Source organism: Macaca thibetana, chromosome 10 (assembly GCF_024542745.1).
Source record: "Macaca thibetana thibetana isolate TM-01 chromosome 10, ASM2454274v1, whole genome shotgun sequence".
In the NCBI taxonomy this organism is placed as follows: Eukaryota; Metazoa; Chordata; class Mammalia; order Primates; family Cercopithecidae; genus Macaca; species Macaca thibetana.
The window spans coordinates 91695299-91713088 of NC_065587.1; the positions used below are offsets into that span (position 1 = coordinate 91695299).

Here is a 17790-nt window from a genome sequence, read left to right on the forward strand (position 1 = left end):
ACAGGTTATTTTGGCAAAACTTAGTGTCTTGGTTGTCAGATTCAAGAGAAAAAGCACAAAATTAAGCTTTATTGAAATATGCAGAAAGACACATTGCCCAAGGCCTGAACATGGGCAGCCAAGAGATGCCTGTGACAGATGAGAAAATACCTGCCATTTCATGTTGGATTTCTGAGGGAGGCTTATTTCAATAAATTACATTTTTTTTAAAAGAGGATTGTTATATCTTGCAGTAAAAAACACTAGACTTTACTTGCAGTAAAACACTACTCTAAAGCTTCTCCCTCCCACCCACACCATGGCAGTCACATAATCAGATGCTCAGAGACAGGTTCCTGCAGTCCCACAGCCCACATCTACTCAATCCACAGCCCTCACGGCACGCTCCTACCCAGGAGCACCTGGAGAATGTCCTGATGCCGTATGGGGCTGAGGGAAGTACCTGCGGAAACAGCGCATTTCTCCAGAAGGCTGCAGAGTCTCTGCTACTCCGTGGAATCCTAGAACCCCAGTTCTGCGAAAGGGAATGAGGCCTAAAAACAACCCACAGGAGTCAGTTACACATGCAGGGATTTATTTAATTAAACAGTTATTTATTGAACAGATGGGCTGTTGTCAGAGGCATTCGAACCAGACCAACTCCATCTTGAATAGGGGCTGGGTAAAATAAGACTGAGGCCTACTGAGCTGTTTTCCCAGGAGGTTAAGGCATTTGTAGCCATGGGGTGAGACAGGAAGGTGACACATGAAACAGGTCACAAAGCCCTCGTTGATAAAACAGCATGCGGTAAAGAAGCCAGCCAAATCCCACCAAAACCAAGATGGTGATGAAAATGACCTTTGATTGTCCTCACTGCTCATTATATGCTAATTATACTGCGTTCGCATGCTAAAAGACATTCCCACCAGTGCCATGACAGTTTACAGATGCCACGGCAATGTCTGAAAGTTACCCCATACAGTCTAAAAAAGGAAGGAACCCTTAGTTCTGGGAATTGCCCAACCCTTTCCCAGGAAACTCATGAATAATCCACCCCTTGTTTAGCATATAGTTGAGAAATAACCATAAAAACAGCCAACCAGAAGCCCTCAGGGCTGTTCTGCTTATGGAGTAGGCATTCTTTATTCCTTTACTCTCCTAATACACTTGCTTTTACTTTACTCTATTGATTTGCCTTGAATTCTTTCTTGCATGAGATCCAGGAACCCTCTCTTACGGTCTGGATCAGGAACCCCTTCCAGTACACTATGGGCCAAGCAGGGTTTTAGACACCAAGTCTGTCATAACAAAAAGATCTCGGAAAATAGAGTGTGTTTTGTAACTATCGTTACTGAGAGTCACACACGGTCACAGAGTTCTGGAAATTTAACACAAACAGATATTTTTTAAGAAATTATGTTATTTCTAACAGTTGTGTTATTTCTAACAACTGGCAAAAAAGTCATAAACGTATTTCAAAAAAAAGTATACATGGGAGAAGTCAAATGTGGACTGGGAGGGCCTCCACTGTGGCCCTTTAAGACATGGACAGGGTGTAAGCTTTTCTGGAGGCATTTCCTTCAGGTTCATCACCCATTGTTTGGAAGGAAAAGTGAGCACATTTACCACCCCTGGCAGAGATCTAAGGTCCTGATTTCAGCCCACAGAACTTCAAGCTAATCAAGAGACTCTGGTATATTGCACTGTTTATACATCCAAAGCCATGCCCATTACAGTGAGGCCCTCTGCATTATCTTAGTAACTGGTATTTGCAGAGGAGGAAGAGCTTTAAAATAACAGCCATTATCTTGTGTATTTGGCCTCTCCAAAGTATTGTCCAGATCTGCACATTGTAACAATGTTAACATTACCAGGAAAGATAGGCATCTCCGTAATACCTCAGAGTTGCTCAGTGAGGCAGGCAAAGCAAAGCAATGGGAATTTAGTGCCTCCCTTAAGTCCAGACAGCCTCACCCATGGCAGGACAGAGGAGAAAGCACTCTATGGGACAGAAGAAAGACTATCTTTTTGATGGTGTAACTCTACTGGAACATGCTAATTGTACATGTGGATTAGACACTATTGTTACCCCCAAAAAAAACCCAGGTTCGTTTGCTTGGCAAGTAAGAAATGAATCTCCTTGAGAGCGTAGGTTTGATCAAGTTTTATTACTTGGCACAAGTAAGGATCCTGTTGGGAGTATTCTCCAAAGCAATATCTCTCCGAGGGAAAGTGACAGGAGGGCTTCATGGGGAGATGGAGAGAAGAAAGGATGCATCATGGTATGTGGAGCAGGGGCCCCAGTGGTACAGACACAGCGAGTCATCACACCAGCACATAGGTTGCATGTTATGGTGATGAAGCTGTGGCTCATCCCAGGATGGAGACACTAGCATGGTCATGAGGAAAGTTCACTCGGGTTTCTCTATAAGCTGCTGAGATCTACCAAGAGCTGGTTCCATGCAATAAGACAACTGCATTCCACACAAGCTGCAGGGCAATCGTCTGTAAAACAGGTTGATTGTTCAACGGGATTATATTCTTATAATCACTCAAGACTCTCCCTGTCTGTTCATGCTATCAGAAGACTGGGGTCTGAAAAAAATTAGAGCTTTCAAGAATAAGGGGGGCAAAGGCAGCAATGATCTCATCAACAGTTGAACAAGTTAAATGCATGGCTTTGTCCTATTCGGTTGTGCCAAAGAATTAAAACGTAGAGATGAATCTCTAAATTTAGCATTTTATTTGGGAAGAAAGAATTGCAAGATCACATATTGGATGGTCTTCAGTGTGTCCAAAGAACAAAGAGATGGTTGGAGGTTTTATAACAAAGAGAAGTGTTATGTATTGCTCTTGAAGAAAGTTCATTCGCACTAGTACAGTTCCAGTGAGACGGCAACTTTTGATTGGTAAGTAATGGCATGGGTATAATTGGTCGTAGAGTTGCAGCAGGTCATTTTAGCAGCTATTAGATAAAACTGGTTTCAGGTTACAGCCACCAGGCTTGCAGAAAATTACATTCTTGGAGCAATGTTATGCATCCTGAGCACTTTTCTCTCCTGGCTTTTTGGTGGTTTTACTTGGATATGATAAGAATGACCCAATTTGTATGATCAACTTTCACAGTTGTTTCTTGTGTGTGTTTCTGGCTCTAAGCATTTCTAACACCTTAGAAGAGCAAGTATGGAAGAAAAAATAGCAAAACATGATACCCTTTAGTCAGCAGAAAGAAGAGAAAATGCAGAAGGCTCATGGACGTCTATCTCCAGCGATGGAGGCTGAAGGAGGCTGAAAGGAGCTGAAAGGAGCTGAAGGGAGCTGAAGGGAGCACCAGCAAGTGAATGAGGGGTGAGGGGTGGGGGACTGCAGGCCCCTACTCCGTCTTTCTCAGCCTTTCTTTTGTCATTCAAAAGACCACTAGGATGGATAAATAGTAGAAAGGAGTGTTTTATTGGTGAAGCCATCCTCACAGGGTTAGCAAGAATTCTGGACAGAAATAGTTATAATTAAGCATTAATCACCCTGCACCTTGACCCACTTCCTTGTAACTGAAAGTCATGCAGCACTGATACTGACCCCTGGCATCCCTATTGTTCCTATGAACAGGATTTCTGATGTTAGAACCATAAGGCTTTTGTTTAAGAACTGCCTAGGGTGTTTTCCAGATCCCAAATTCCTACTAAACACCCACCAGTTTGAAGACCCCCATAGAGGAACAGAATCAGCATGAGAAACAGTTTCACCATCTCCCCATCCCATGACTTCACCCTGCACTTTTCAACCAACCAACCATCTCCACACTTCAGCCCACTCCAAAACCATTAACATTTCTAATATCAAACTCTTTGGTGTAAGGTTCTTGTATCAGTTTGAACCCTGAGAGCACACCAACAGACAATATGAGGCGGTATGGAGAAACATGCTGTTTTAATGAGCACCTGGGTACAGGCAGCCTGAGGCCTAAAATGGCATCAGCCCCAAGTGAGGACGGGGCAAAGGTTTCATAGTCTCCTTTAAACAGGAAGTGTCCTAGTCTGACGTAATTGCTACGTTGTACCCGGATGGCCTCTTTCTCGATCTTCAGGGGTACCTGTCTCCTGGTGTCTTCCCGCCAGCTCTCTTCCTGCTTCTGCTAACTTGTTGACGCACGCTGCCGACACAAATGGCCTTGCACCTTGGGACTGGGCCTGAGAAGGGAGGACTTATTAATCTCCTTAAGCTTTCAGGCCCCGGAGAGAATCTTACTCTTGGGGAGATGCATTTAAGGTTCCTTCCCATCTTCTAGATTGGGGCCCTAGGATTCAATCTCCTTCTCTGTTGTGAATTGGTGTCTTGGCAGATTGACTAGCCTTGTGCCTCGTTCATGGACTTATTTCAGTTACATTGGCAATCTAAGTTTGCAAACCAGGAAGAGACTGTCTCCAGCATATGCCATTCGTGCTCTCTCTTTGAAGAGGCAAAGGGCGGACTGGATTTTATGTCTCACAGGCCTATATCACAGAATAGAGTTACATATATTCAGCGGGTTATGGGGAAAAGCTATACATGTGGAGTGGGAGGTGAGCACACACACAATGGGCACAAGTGTATTAACATGCATTCCGTGCTCACTTTGAGGCATGGTTTCAGCATAAAAATAAGGCGGAATGTGGCTCTTTCCATCAAAAAGTGAACTGTAAGAGACAAACACAATGTGTGCACAGTCTCTGTAAGCTGCTGGAACTGATTTGACTTCTTCAGTTGCTTATCAGAAAAGAATGTTTCTAAGGTCCTCTGTCCAATCAGAGTTGTGGTGGTCTGGGTTGTAAATCAGAGGTAGGAATTTGCCTGAGAGCTCCTATTGTTAGGGAGTTGAGCAAGCCTGTGCTTTTTCTTGTAGCTCTAGGAATTTAAGGAGTTGCTCCACCCATAAGTAACTTTTCTGTTTCCTTAACCTTAAAGTCCACCTTAGTTGATAAAGGGCATCTATCTTGGTCTCTCAGATCTCAGTTTCATGTGCTACATTGAAGTCTGTATGAAAAGAAACAATTGTCTTTATCATTTCATTTTTTTTTCTGTTCTGATTTCAAGTATAGTTCATGCTTGTTACAGAATATTTGGGGGAAAAGCAGATCTTTTTAAAAGAAAAACCATCCATCATCTCACTACTAAAAAATAACTATGTTAGTAACTAAAATATTCTTCCTATATGTCTATACACACTTTTGAAAAGTAAATTTCCACAGAAAAGTAATAACAATAGTTCAAAGACTTTCATATACTCCTTTCTCATATTCACTTGTTTACATTTTCCATTATGTGATTCTCCTTCTGTCTAAAACACTTGAGAGTAAGTTGTAGACATCCTGCAAACTTACTCTCTAAATATTTCAGTTGGCTTTTCTTAAGAACAAGGACATTCTCTTACATAATCAAAATTGTAAGGTTCTTGTATCAGTTTGAATCCATAGAGCACACCAACAGACAATACAAGGCAGTGTGGAGCAACATGCTGTTTGAATAAGTGCTTGGATGCACGCGAGCTGAGGCCTAAAATGGCGTCAGCCCCATGTGAGGACAGGACAAAGGTTTTATAGTCTCCTTTAAACAGGAAGTGTCCTAGTCTGATGTAATTGCTACCTTGTACCCGGATGGCCTCTTTCTCCATCTTCAGGGTTATGTGTTTTCTGGCAGGCTCACTTCCTGCTTCTGATGTCTTGCTGGCGCAGGTTGCTGGTGCAAGTGGCCTTGCACCTTGGGACTGGGCCTGAGAAGGGAAGAGTTACTCATCCCTTTAAGCTATCAGGCCCCAGGGAGAATCTTACGAGAATCAGGAAATTTCACGTTGAACAGTACCACTACGAAATCCACAGGCCACATTGGAATGCTGCCAATTGTTCCAGCTAGGGCTTTCCTAGACCCTCTCCCTCTCCTCAGCACCTGTTCCTTGACCCGCATGTTTTTGAAGAGTAGAGGTCATTTGTTTAGTAGAACATTCCTCAGCTTGGGTTTGCCCTCTGTATCCTAAGGAATGGATTCAGGCATGCATCTGGGGCAGTGATGCTGCAAACAGGACTGCTGCTCCTGTCAGGGCATCGCATCCACTATTACGTGATGCAGGTTTGTCCCAGTGTTGCTGATTTCAGCTTCCATCACTTGATTTAAGGTGCTGCTCACCAGGTCTCTCCACCAGAACAGTTACTATTTTTCCCTTTGATATACCTATTTTTAAAAGTGAAATTCCCAGTCATTTTATATTACATTGACCGAGAATGTTACTATGACTTTAGAAAACATCTCTGTCCCATAAAAGACAAAGAACTTCACTTGAATCCTCCAAAGACCGTGACAGGTGGATGTCAAAGAAATGTGGGCATGGAGATTGTGGGGTTAGCTCTGGTACTGTTGGTGCCAGTAGGAAGGGAAAGAGGGGATGTCGAGTTTCCATCCCAGGGGGCAGCAGTGAGAGAAGGAACATGCCTGGGGGCAGTGGAGACCCTCTTCAGACAGACACCAACTGCCAACCGAAGTCAGGAGCACTGGTTCTCAAACTGGAGCACGAGCAGAATCCTCTGGAAGGCTTGCTAGATGCAGATTCCTGTGCCCCAAGAGTATATAATTCAGAGCATGGAGGGTAGGGCCCAGAATGTGCATTTCTAGGCAGACTCAAGAGAATGCTGAGGTTCCTGGTCTAAGGATCACAATTTGAGAAACAGAGGCCTAAAAGAACAACACTTGGGCCATTCTTGGGCCTCTGCAAGGTGAGTGTCAAATCAGTCACTCAGCAAATATTTATTTTTAGCATGAATTTTGTTACTAAAACAGAAGAGTTGAAACCTGCTCGTGTAATTGCATCTAATGCTGTGAAAACACATCTCCCAGAGCTACTCCAGATTCGGTCTTTGATTGCCAACCCCTCGCCATCCTGGAGCCAAGCTTCCAAGGGGTTTGCAGAGAGCGCGTACATGTAAACCTTAAACACACCTTCTTTTACTCTGAACATAGCTCCATTCACACTTTTCCAGTCATATTGAACTGCTTGAACAGTGTCAACAGTTAAAGATTCTCCCATCCAGGCACCCACCCAGAATCCAACTCTTATTGCCAAGTGAGACTACTGGAGGCCAGAACAGGCAGGAGTGGGGAGGTCAAGAGAAGCAAAGGCAAGGGGCCCTCTGCTCCAGCCTCACAGAAAAAAAAAAAAAAAAAATGAGTCCTTAGATTGTCCCCCATCCACCCATGCACATGGTTCCGTCCTGCCCACCTTCTCTGATCTAGAGGAGAAGGTTGAGTAATTATCCGAATTCTCTCCCATCATAAGTCTGTTCCAGGCCCCAAGCTGAAGGAGGTTCATCTTCCTTGCTCCCTGAGTCACTGACCAGGCTCAGGTCTAGCTGTCATTGCATTGGGAAAGCTCTTTGTTTACCTGCCTTTCTCTCCTCCCACAGCAGACTGAGTTTTCAAGAGTAAAAAACAGGATTTTGTTTTCACCTGTCCCTCAAAATGCTTTATCCAATGTCTGGAGCTTACAAAAACCTAGATGGATGAATGAATTAATGAATAAATGAACAGGTAGCCAAGGACTCCAGCCCTAGAAAGCCAGTGGGATTACAAGGCAGAAATCTCCAAGGAGTTTTTCTCCAAGGCAGAAATCTACAGGGAGCCAAGTTGCCAGCCCAGGAGCAGCACGGCAGGAGAGAGAGAAAAGCCACATGTCAGGGGTGTGGGGTGGGGATTCAAGTTAAAGAACAAAGCAAGAAGTCGGTCCTCACCTATGTTAGGAAGAAGGCAGGCCCAGTGCTCAGTGTGTACTCGGCTTGAGGACAATCAGTCCCAGAGCTGAGGAAGAGGTTCACTAGTGGGCAGGGGTTATTGGATATATAACTCTTCAGTTATGGGAACTGCAGGGCAGGGAGCCAGATGGCTCAACATAACCTCAAGAGCAAAGGAAATAGGTCCCGCTTCCCACACCCCCAAACTTCCACATTAAATACTAAACTACAGGCTGGCTCTAACCAAGCTCTCACAGTTGCCCACTTCCCATCCTCTTCTTTATCTTGACAAAACTTGGGTCAGGCTTTTCTTTTCTATGGCTCTTTTGTATAAAAGAATAATTAAAATGCAAATAAATCCATGCAGTATCATGCAGGATGAAAACTCATTCAACATGCAGCATCAATTCACAAGATCAGAACCTCTTTTTTCTGAGGTCAAGATTGAAAAACTGGAGGGATTTCTTGGAAGAAGATGAGAAGAGAGAGAGGCCATGTAGACAGTCCTGGATGGCCAGTTCCGACTCCTCCATTCCCATTCAAAACAGCACTGGGAGAAGCTTCAGGTCCTTGGAGGCACTATTGAGACAGGCTTCGTTTTCTAGAAAGTCACGAATTTCTAGAAAATGGGAGAAAGGAACAAGCCTTTCTCCCATTGATCTTTCTTCACTGGGCTGCCCTTTCTCGAACTGCTGGTGTTGCAATTGCTGTTCCATTTTTCTGAGTAGAATTTACATCAACAGCGTATTTCAGTGATAGTACTAATGATTCTGGCACTACCTAAAGGGCATAAATCCTGTGAGCCATTAGCAATAAAAGGAGCTGTCAAGCATCACTCTGGATACACTCAGCTGGTTGGCATAATCTGCTTCACTGAATATTCAGAATATATAGATGTTTATAATTAAATGAATTTATTAGGGTGACTTCTGTTGAAGTTATTTGAATCATGCTTGATGACTTTTTTCAGTATAAGTGATTTATGAGATTTATAAAAGGACTACTGCTACTAACAATGATGAAACCAGTTATGCAATCCATGCTTGTTAAATGAGCCTTTACTGAGGCTGTCTTCCTGTCCTTACTACAGGACTCTACCCACTCCTGCCCACCCACAGAGGGTTGGCAAAGTGTGTTAAATGACACTGACCCCTGGTGACACTAATTGAACCAGGCCTGGATACTGGACCCAAGCTGGATCAATCAGATTCCCTTCCTTGGTAATCTGAACTTGGAACACTGAATATAATTTATTCAGAAAGTAGTGGAAGACCAAGAGGTGACACTTGAGGTTGGGGTCAGCTCAGAGCCAAATGCAAATATAGCAAGCAGCTCTGCTGAGGAAAAAAATAGGGTACGCTAAAAAAGCATGGTAGAGGTGAGTGAGACCGGGTGGTTTCCCAGTGTTGGGAGACAATTCTCCATGGCCTCTCCATTTCTGCACATCTTGTGAGCTGAGACTGACAGCATCTCCTCTGAACTATCCTTTCAAAGATGTTTGTCCAGCAAGAACCTCAGGAAACGGAGATACTGTCTGCTTCTGCAGCAGAAGATTAGTATTCAGATCAGGGTGATAAAGACGGTATTTTTCTCTGGGATAAGGGTTGGGAAAGTTTGCTATTAGCCCCTTGTAAGATTAAGACTTCTTAAATGCTGGATTCCTCAGTGCTGTGCAGTGTCCACGTGGACCCACCCCCGTACCTTGAGCTGTGGGAGTGGGAAGAGGGGTAAGGGGAAATGGTGCCCACACTGACTGCTGGGCCCTAAGTAATGAAGCCCTAGGTCTCTAACCGAGGAGTGTCCTGTCTTTTGCCAGCATCCATGAAATTGTGGGAGGCTACCTGGTTCATTCTCAAATAAATCTTCAGCCCTTCATAGTCCTTGACAAAGCGTTAAGAAATTGACTATTTAGTGAGTGACTCAAACTATGCAGGAAATAACAGGTAGAGAGCATGGTGTACTAACAAAACAAAAATCCATTTCTAAACTGAGAAGTTTCTAATCCATTTAGAACCATTCTTATAATGAGCTCGTTTAGCTTCCATGTAGATTTGCAAGAACTTGTATTGAGTGTATTTTTTAAACTATGCATTATGCTCTGAACACTGAAAAGGCAGTTTTCTAAGTATTGATTCCTGTGTCATTCAATTATGAGAGCATTTGGGTTTCAAAAATGTTTCCAAATGCCCCTGTAATTTTCCTTGTGGGGTGGTGGGAGGAGCGAAAGGTTGCTTTCCCTGTTAGTAAAATGCCTAGGAACAGAAGGTCTGAATTAATAGCCTCATTCCTGCAATCACAATGATTATAAGGTTAAGTTTGAGAATGTAAAAGGTTCAGGATCCTAGGCTAAGCATGTTATGTATGTTAAATGAATAAACTGTTTTGAACAGAGTTGAGCACATAGTAAGTGCAGCACAAATGCTTGCTATTCTTATCATTACCTTATCTCATTCAATGAAATACAAACTCTTGTGTTCATCTCTCAGAGATGAGAAAATCAAGGGTTAAAGAGGTCAGTAACTTGCCCAAGGACAGTGGTAAGAATATTTTAGGCTGCAAGTAATAGAAAATGCAACAAAACACTAACGTTAATTGTTTTATGCAGCAAGAAGTTCAGGTTGGCTGCCTTGTCAGCTCTCACTATGATCAAGTAGCCTGGTTCCATTCTGCTGTCTTCCCTGTCATCTTCAGTGGCTCGGTTATCACACTGGACAAGCTTCTCACCTCATAGTCACAGGGTGGCTGCAAGAGCCCAACCTCTCCTAGAAGCTGTCTTTGCAAATTTCCCTGCATGTCTCATCAGTCATGGTTGGGCCACGTGCCCACCCCTGAAGTGATCTGAGGTCCCGGAGAGGAAACCGATGTGAGCACACAGGTACATTTAAAGTGCAATCTTAAACAAAATCGGGGATTGGTCCACAAGGAAGAAGAGACAGTGGAGCTTGGAAGGTATGCAACCATGGCTGAGACTACAAGAGCCACGGTGGAACTCCAGGCTTTAAAGGTTCTACCCTTAACCTCAAAGATTCCACTTTCCATTGTGATGAAAGCATTTCAGGTTTGCACTGCCCAGCTTGGCAGCCGCAGCCTCACATGACCACTGAGCACTTGAAATACAGTTAATATGCTAAGAAAGCCCATTTAAATTTTTAATTTCAATTTACTTAAATTCAAAGAGCCACAGGGGTCTAGCGGCTCCTGTATTGACAGCACAGGGCCATCTTGTTAGTGGCATCATTTATCACCCTGGGCAGCACTGCTATGGGAATAGCCATATGCTGTAGGTCTATAATGCAGTAGAAATAGAATGTGTGGTGCGAATGGAACTTAAAATTTTAAGTAGCCACAGGAAAAAAAAAGAGAGAGAGAAACAAGTAAAATTCATTTCATAATATGCTTTATCTCTATTTTCAAAATATTGTCATCTCGACATGTAAGAAATATAAGAAGTATTGAGATATTTTACATTCTTTTGTTCATCATAAGTCAGATGCACCATGTGCATCTGACACAGCACCTGACTTCGAACTCACCACATTGTGAGTGCCCCATAGCCCACGTGGCCATGGTTTAGAGATTTCAGAACACATTCATGGAAAATTCTCTTGCCTGATCCTCATTCACTACCCTGGGAAGTGGCCAGATAAGGAAGCAAGGCCCAGAAGGGCTCAGCCAGTGGTTCTCAGACTCCAGAGTCATCGCGTCCCTGGAGGGCAGGTTAACTCACAGATGACTGGGCCCTGCCCTCTGCATTTGCCATCCAGCAAGTCTGGGCGGGCGCCAGGATGTGGATTCCTAACAGGAGAGGCTGATGCTGCCAGTCTGGGGTCACATTTTGAGAAGCATTGCTCCAAGGGCCCCACCCACGCTCACATCCCAGTAAGTAGATGGCTCAGAATTGAAATCCTTGCTTTCCATCTTACATCTCATTCTCTTTATATGCACAGCCATGAAGCCAGGTTGCTAAGACAGTCTGAAAACAACTACCAAAGAACAGAGGTGCTGCTCATAGTTACCCCAATGTGCTGCAGCCCCTGTCCTCCAGCCAGTGACAGCAGAGTGACCTCATTTGGATACTTTGTAAGCATTGGACCAGTGTGACCTATCCCAGTCCTGTGCCTTTCTCTGGCTGACTTTTCTTTTATCTCATGTGACTGTGGGTTCAATTTCTTTAAAGGAAATCATTTAATGAAATCTGAAGAAAGCCCTCACCTTTATATCTGGTGTAACAGTTGAGTTTGTGGGGTAGAGCTGAGGGCTCTATCATTGCAATATCTAGGGTGTCCCTGGAGTTCAGGTGGGAATCTGAAGACACTTTCCTGTTCCACACAGGCGACTTCAGACAATGTCCTGCACTTAGCCATGGGGAAATCATGCTTTTAATATGCTCAGTGGCAGAACTGGTCAAAGCCACTCTGGGCTGCTGAGAGCACTTCAGATTATTTTCCACAACAGCAGGCGATAGAAGTGGCTTTCAGGACCTGCTATCATTGCTGCTGAGAGCCAAGACTTCTCTTGGTGCACTGTGACTTGCAGGGAAAGCTGTGTCTGTCTGACCTGTGGGCCAGAGGTTCTGAAGGTTGCTTGAGGTTGCAGGTACCTCCAAGCTTGAGCAGCACTTTTGAAGTATGGAGATGGGATGCGAGTTATTCACATCTCTAACAAAGGAGCTGCTGCTTCTGGCTTCAGGAGGGGCTGAGAGTCCCCTGATTCACTGTCTCATCACTGGGCTGGAAACTCCACAGGAATCAGTTAGGCCTGCGGGCCATGCTTTCAGCACTTGGAGGAGAAAGTCCCTTAGACTCAGTCTATCTTTGGCTCCATGCCACTCTCACAATGTACAGGGAAGCCACTTGGGCCTGATGCTGGAATTTAATCAACAGACAAGGAACAGGCCCCCGTGTGTACTGGGCAAAAGGATGGGATGGGTGTGCTGAAAAGCATCTCACAAACAGACTTTGTTTTCCCGTGTTTTAACTCAGCGTGAAAGTTCCTCTAGGTCTCCTCTCCTGGGGAAGAAAGGTAGTGGCTTCTTTCCTGTTCCGGTGCTTCTTTAGTGTCCTGAGAGAGAACAGCTATGAACACCCAGCTGCCCCAGCCTTTTCCTGTCCGAGGGCTCCCAGGTTGCCCCTCAGCAGTCTCCAGCTTCCCACTCCTGTGAGCAGGGGCCTCTCTTTTTGGCCTTCCTGACATTTCTCCTGACCTCTTCCGCTAGCCTTCCTGAATGCACAGTAATACCTGTACATCGTAGCTGGTCCCCAAGCTGTTGCCTCTCTGTCTCTCCATCTACTGTTGCATCTGTGCACTTTAGAAGTACCAGGGAGCCTTCAAAATATATGGATGCCTGGACGCCACTCCAGATAATTCAGTTACAGTCTCTGAAGACAGGGCCCAGGCATGCATGTGTGAGGCTTTCAGGTAATGCCAGCAGGCAGCGTGTACTGGAAAACTCTGTATTGAGGTTGAGGCCCTCATGCTGCAGAGGGGGCCTACAGCACAGTGAAGTAAGTTCCTGGAAGCACTAGTTTTTTGCCACATAGGGCTAATAACCCTGGGGACAGTTGTGCATGCTTCTCTTCTTAGATGCTAGCTTACTATGCTTGGAGGTATACACAGGTGCATGGGGAGAGGAGGGCAGAATCAGGAAGCATTAGGAGAAAAACCTAAAGTAGACATGGGAAGGATTCCAGGGGCTCAGACATGAGGCAGGACAAGAAGAAATACTTTCTCAGGTAAGGGAAGGGGCCAAGTGTTCAATGGGCCGAGAGGACAGCAGAAGAGAGGAGACCAGGAGGACAAGATACCCCCAGCACTTCCACACTAAGCCCTGGAAAGGCTACCTGCAAAGGAGCCACATAAGGGTTTTCCCAAGACCAGGGTTAAAGGGAAAAGCCCCTAAACTCCTCTTCCCTCCCAAATCTGAGGTTGCCCTTGTTCCCTTCCACCAAAGGATGTTGCCAAGTAGAATGACAAAGGTGCCATCTCCTTCCTCTTTCTGAGGGAAGGGTCTCTCTCTTAAGGACAAAGATGCGAAGAATCTCTCTCTTAGGGACAAAGAGGAAAGGACAGACCAACCTACAGAGTGGAGGAGTGCTAGACCAAATCCTCCCAATACATCTATTTGAGTGACAGAGAACGGGGACAGTGGTTGAGGTCAACCATGGAGCTGCACTGTCGCTGATCAGCCCATGCTCCCATCCCACGCCTGGACAAACAGCAATCGGCAGCTCCCCCACCCCCGCAGCCTTGGAAAGGCCTCCTCCAGTTGCATCCCGACTCCCTCCTCTCCATCACTGTCCCAGCTACCCAGCGGAAAGCTGAGGCCCCATCCCCCAGGTAGCCAATTCTAGACCCACCAAAAGCCCTTCTGGGCTGGCTGGGGACTAAAGGGGGCCACCATCCCACAGAGATGGGGCCAAAGACAGCCAGTCTCCTAAAAGTCAGCGCTACTTTAAGAATAACTTTCCCAGGCCGATCCCCAGTTCAGGAACGTTGCTGCGCCCTGTGCCAGCTAGAGGGATTAGGGCTGGAGCTGGCGGCTGCTCCTGGGTGTCCAGCCCAGGGGTGAGTGAACTCACTATCTCTAGAGTTTAGCTGGAGAAGGGGAATTCCAGGCCGGAAGCACTTTCTTTCCCGACCTCTCAACCGCAGTCCTCCCCAGGCACATTTCAGAGGCCAGGGATGGAGACGCAGTCACAGGGTGAAGTTTCCGAGATGTCCGGCTCCCGTAGCTTCTGCCAGTTCCTGAGGGAGCTAGCACAGGTTTGGCCTTCTTTGGTGGCATCTCTGCCTCCACCTGTCCGTCTCCATTCCTTGTGCCCACCCCACCTCAACTGCTCGGAGACAGAAGTTAAAAGGTCCGGCATCTGCAGTTGTCCGGGGTGGGTTGGGGAGCAGGGAAAGGAATGGTGAGCGGTGGGGCAAACGACATCCTGACAGACCTGAAATTCACCAAGAGGCCAGTGGAAGCCTCAGGTTCCGCCTCTGTCAAATGGACCCAGCCATGGGCCAGGATGGGTCGTCGCGAGGATTAAAGGGCAGGGTGAGGGGATGTCAAGTGCAAGGCAAGTGGCTCCGAGGTTCCAGGTGGTCCCTGACCAATTCCGGGCACATCTTTACCCAAAGGGAGGACTCCAGGACCCCCAGTCCCGCCGCTGCAGACCCCCTGTACCAAAGCAGGGAATTGAACCTCAAAGGGCTGCTGGGGAAGACGGAATCTGAATAGAGGTGTGAAGGAAAGAGGCCAGGCGGGGGACCCCGAGAGGGCCGTACGGGGCGGGGATTACTGTTGGCCCTGGAGCCGGACTGGATACCCGGGAACCTGGGTCAGAGTAGGCAGCAGGGAAGGGGCTGCGAAGGTGGGAAAACGGAGCCGGGCCGGAGAGGACTCCAGGGCTGTGTGAGGCCAGGCGCCCAGGAGCTGGGGTGCCTAGGGGCGCTGGCCACAGCGGTGCTAGCCAGGCGGGCCCCCGCAGCTGCAGGGCGCGGGGTGCGGGGATTGGCCGGCGCTCCGCGGTGCCTGCAGCTCTTCAGCGGAGCGGGGAAGAGCCGCGAGTCTGCGCGCCAGCCCCCGCCCCGGGTCCCGCGCCCGCGCTCTCTCTCGCAGCGCTAGCTCCGCCGCGCCCGGCCGCCCGGCGCCGGCACCCCTGGGCATGAACGCCCCCTCGACGCTGCCCCCCGGGGGCGAAGAAGGGCTGGAGACGGCCTGGCCACCCGCAGCCAATGCCAGCAGCGCTCCTGCGGAGGAGGAGGAGGCGGTGGCGGGGTGCGGGGACGCGGGGGCGGCGGGCATGGTCGCCATCCAGTGTATTTACGCTCTGGTGTGCCTGGTGGGGCTGGTGGGCAACGCCCTGGTCATCTTCGTGATCCTTCGCTACGCCAAGATGAAGACGGCTACCAACATCTACCTGCTCAACCTGGCCGTCGCCGACGAGCTCTTCATGCTGAGCGTGCCCTTCGTGGCCTCGTCGGCCGCCCTGCGCCACTGGCCTTTCGGCTCAGTGCTGTGCCGCACGGTGCTGAGCGTCGACGGCCTCAACATGTTCACCAGCGTCTTCTGTCTCACCGTGCTCAGCGTGGACCGCTACGTGGCAGTGGTGCACCCTCTGCGCGCCGCTACCTACCGGCGGCCCAGCGTGGCCAAGCTCATCAACTTGGGCGTGTGGCTAGCGTCCCTGCTGGTCACTCTCCCCATCGCCATTTTCGCAGACACCAGACCGGCTCGCGGCGGCCAGGCCGTGGCCTGCAACCTGCACTGGCCACACCCGGCCTGGTCGGCAGTCTTCGTGGTCTACACTTTCCTGCTGGGCTTCCTGCTGCCGGTGCTGGCCATCGGCCTGTGCTATCTGCTCATCGTGGGCAAGATGCGGGCCGTGGCCCTGCGCGCTGGCTGGCAGCAGCGCAGGCGCTCGGAGAAGAAAATCACCAGGCTGGTGCTGATGGTCGTGGCCGTCTTTGTGCTCTGCTGGATGCCTTTCTACGTAGTGCAGCTGCTGAACCTCTTTGTGACCAGCCTTGATGCCACCATCAACCACGTGTCCCTCATCCTCAGCTATGCCAACAGCTGCGCCAACCCCGTACTCTATGGTTTCCTCTCCGACAACTTCCGCCGATCCTTCCAGCGGGTTCTCTGCCTGCGCTGCTGCCTCCTGGAAGGTACTGGCGGTGCTGAGGAGGAGCCCCTGGACTACTATGCCACTGCTCTCAAGAGCAGAGGTGGGGCAGGGTGGATGTGCCCCCCGCTCCCCTGCCAGCAGGAACCCCTGCAACCAGAGCCCAGCCGCAAGCACATCCCCCTCACCAGGACCACCACCTTCTGAAGAGCCCTTCCCCTACCCGCCCTGTGTGGCCACCTCCCAAGATGTCGGCACCATTCCTACAGCCCAAAGACTGCATCTCCTGGATGCTCACCTAAGCTCCACCGTCTTTTCCTTCCAGCAGCCCATGTACCTGCCAGAGAGTGTCAGAACTCTTCTGCTGCTCTCCTCTCCCCTGCACTCTGGCTTTCGGAAGGATGCTTCCATATGGGTAGGACTCCTCTGGGAACTGGGCTAGGATATTAATCATTCCTGAATCTCTGGCTGTTCTTCAAGGACTGGGAAGCAGGAGGTGGTGAGAAATGAACGGCCCCTGTGTGTGACTCGTTACAACCACTGCTTGGGAGAGGACTCAAGAGGGTGGAGGGAGGTAGCACCCTTCCTCTCTGCAGACACTCTGCCTTGTGGTGGGAGCACAGCTTGTACAGGAGAGAGGAGGAAGGAAGATGCCCCCAAGCACCTGCCCTCTATATCTCTTCCTGAGCTCTTGTTAAGTGAGACTTATGTTAACAGCCAGGGGCACTTGCTTCCCTCCCCCCTCACCCCTCACTTGGGAACACCTGCTTGCTGTCACAGCTGTCTCCCTGGGTTGCTCCGAGCGGGGTGCAGTCTTCCTATGAGTAGAAAAGGTTGGGAGAGGCATGACATGGGGTTTATTGCAAGACAAAACCAGGTCAGTAATAACAAAGCAGAGATAATAAAAACCTCATCTAGCTCCTATGATGTAATTTTTTTGTCCCTGATCCTTTGATGTGGGAACATAAGAACTCATTAAGGCAGCAATTTATACTGTGGTGGTGAGTGGGAGAGAAGCCACGGGCGGGAAAAGCCGACCAGAGAGCAGTGAGGGATGGGAACTAGCCCAGGTTTTGGATAGAGGAGGCAGCTTCATGACCCCCTATTTTAGAATATCATCGTTCAGTAAAACATCAGCCACATTAGATATTAACATGTAAGCTGAACACAATAAAAGGCTGTATCTTTGTTGCCTGATGTGTTAACCAAAGGATAAATTATCTTTCCCACACGGAAAGAGCTCAAGAGGAGCTTTAATTCTGCTTTCTGATAAAAGCAGGGGAGGGGACAAAGGAGAACTTGGAACACTTATGTTAGCATCTGGTGTGACAACATAGGAACATGTATGAAGTTTGGGGGGGCCCACCTGGCTTAGCACTCAGAGACTACCTCTGAGTTTAGCCAGCCTGATTCTGGACAATCATTCTGGTGCTATGGGGAAGATGGT

General features: G+C 47.9%; 1 protein-coding gene across 1 annotated transcript; it reads left to right on the forward strand.

Annotated features, from left to right (window-relative positions):
* Nucleotides 1–15325: 15325 nt before the first annotated feature.
* SSTR4 (somatostatin receptor 4) lies at nt 15326–17474 on the forward strand. Its single transcript, XM_050745493.1, has one exon. The coding sequence runs from the start codon at nt 15384–15386 to the stop codon at nt 16548–16550; it is 1167 nt and encodes a 388-aa protein (XP_050601450.1). The 5' UTR covers nt 15326–15383; the 3' UTR covers nt 16551–17474.
* Nucleotides 17475–17790: the final 316 nt, after the last annotated feature.

Excerpts from the sequence above, each read along its gene's own strand:
- SSTR4 (XM_050745493.1), top strand. The coding sequence starts at position 15,384 with ATGAACGCCCCCTCGACGCTGCCCCCCGGGGGCGAAGAAGGGCTGGAG.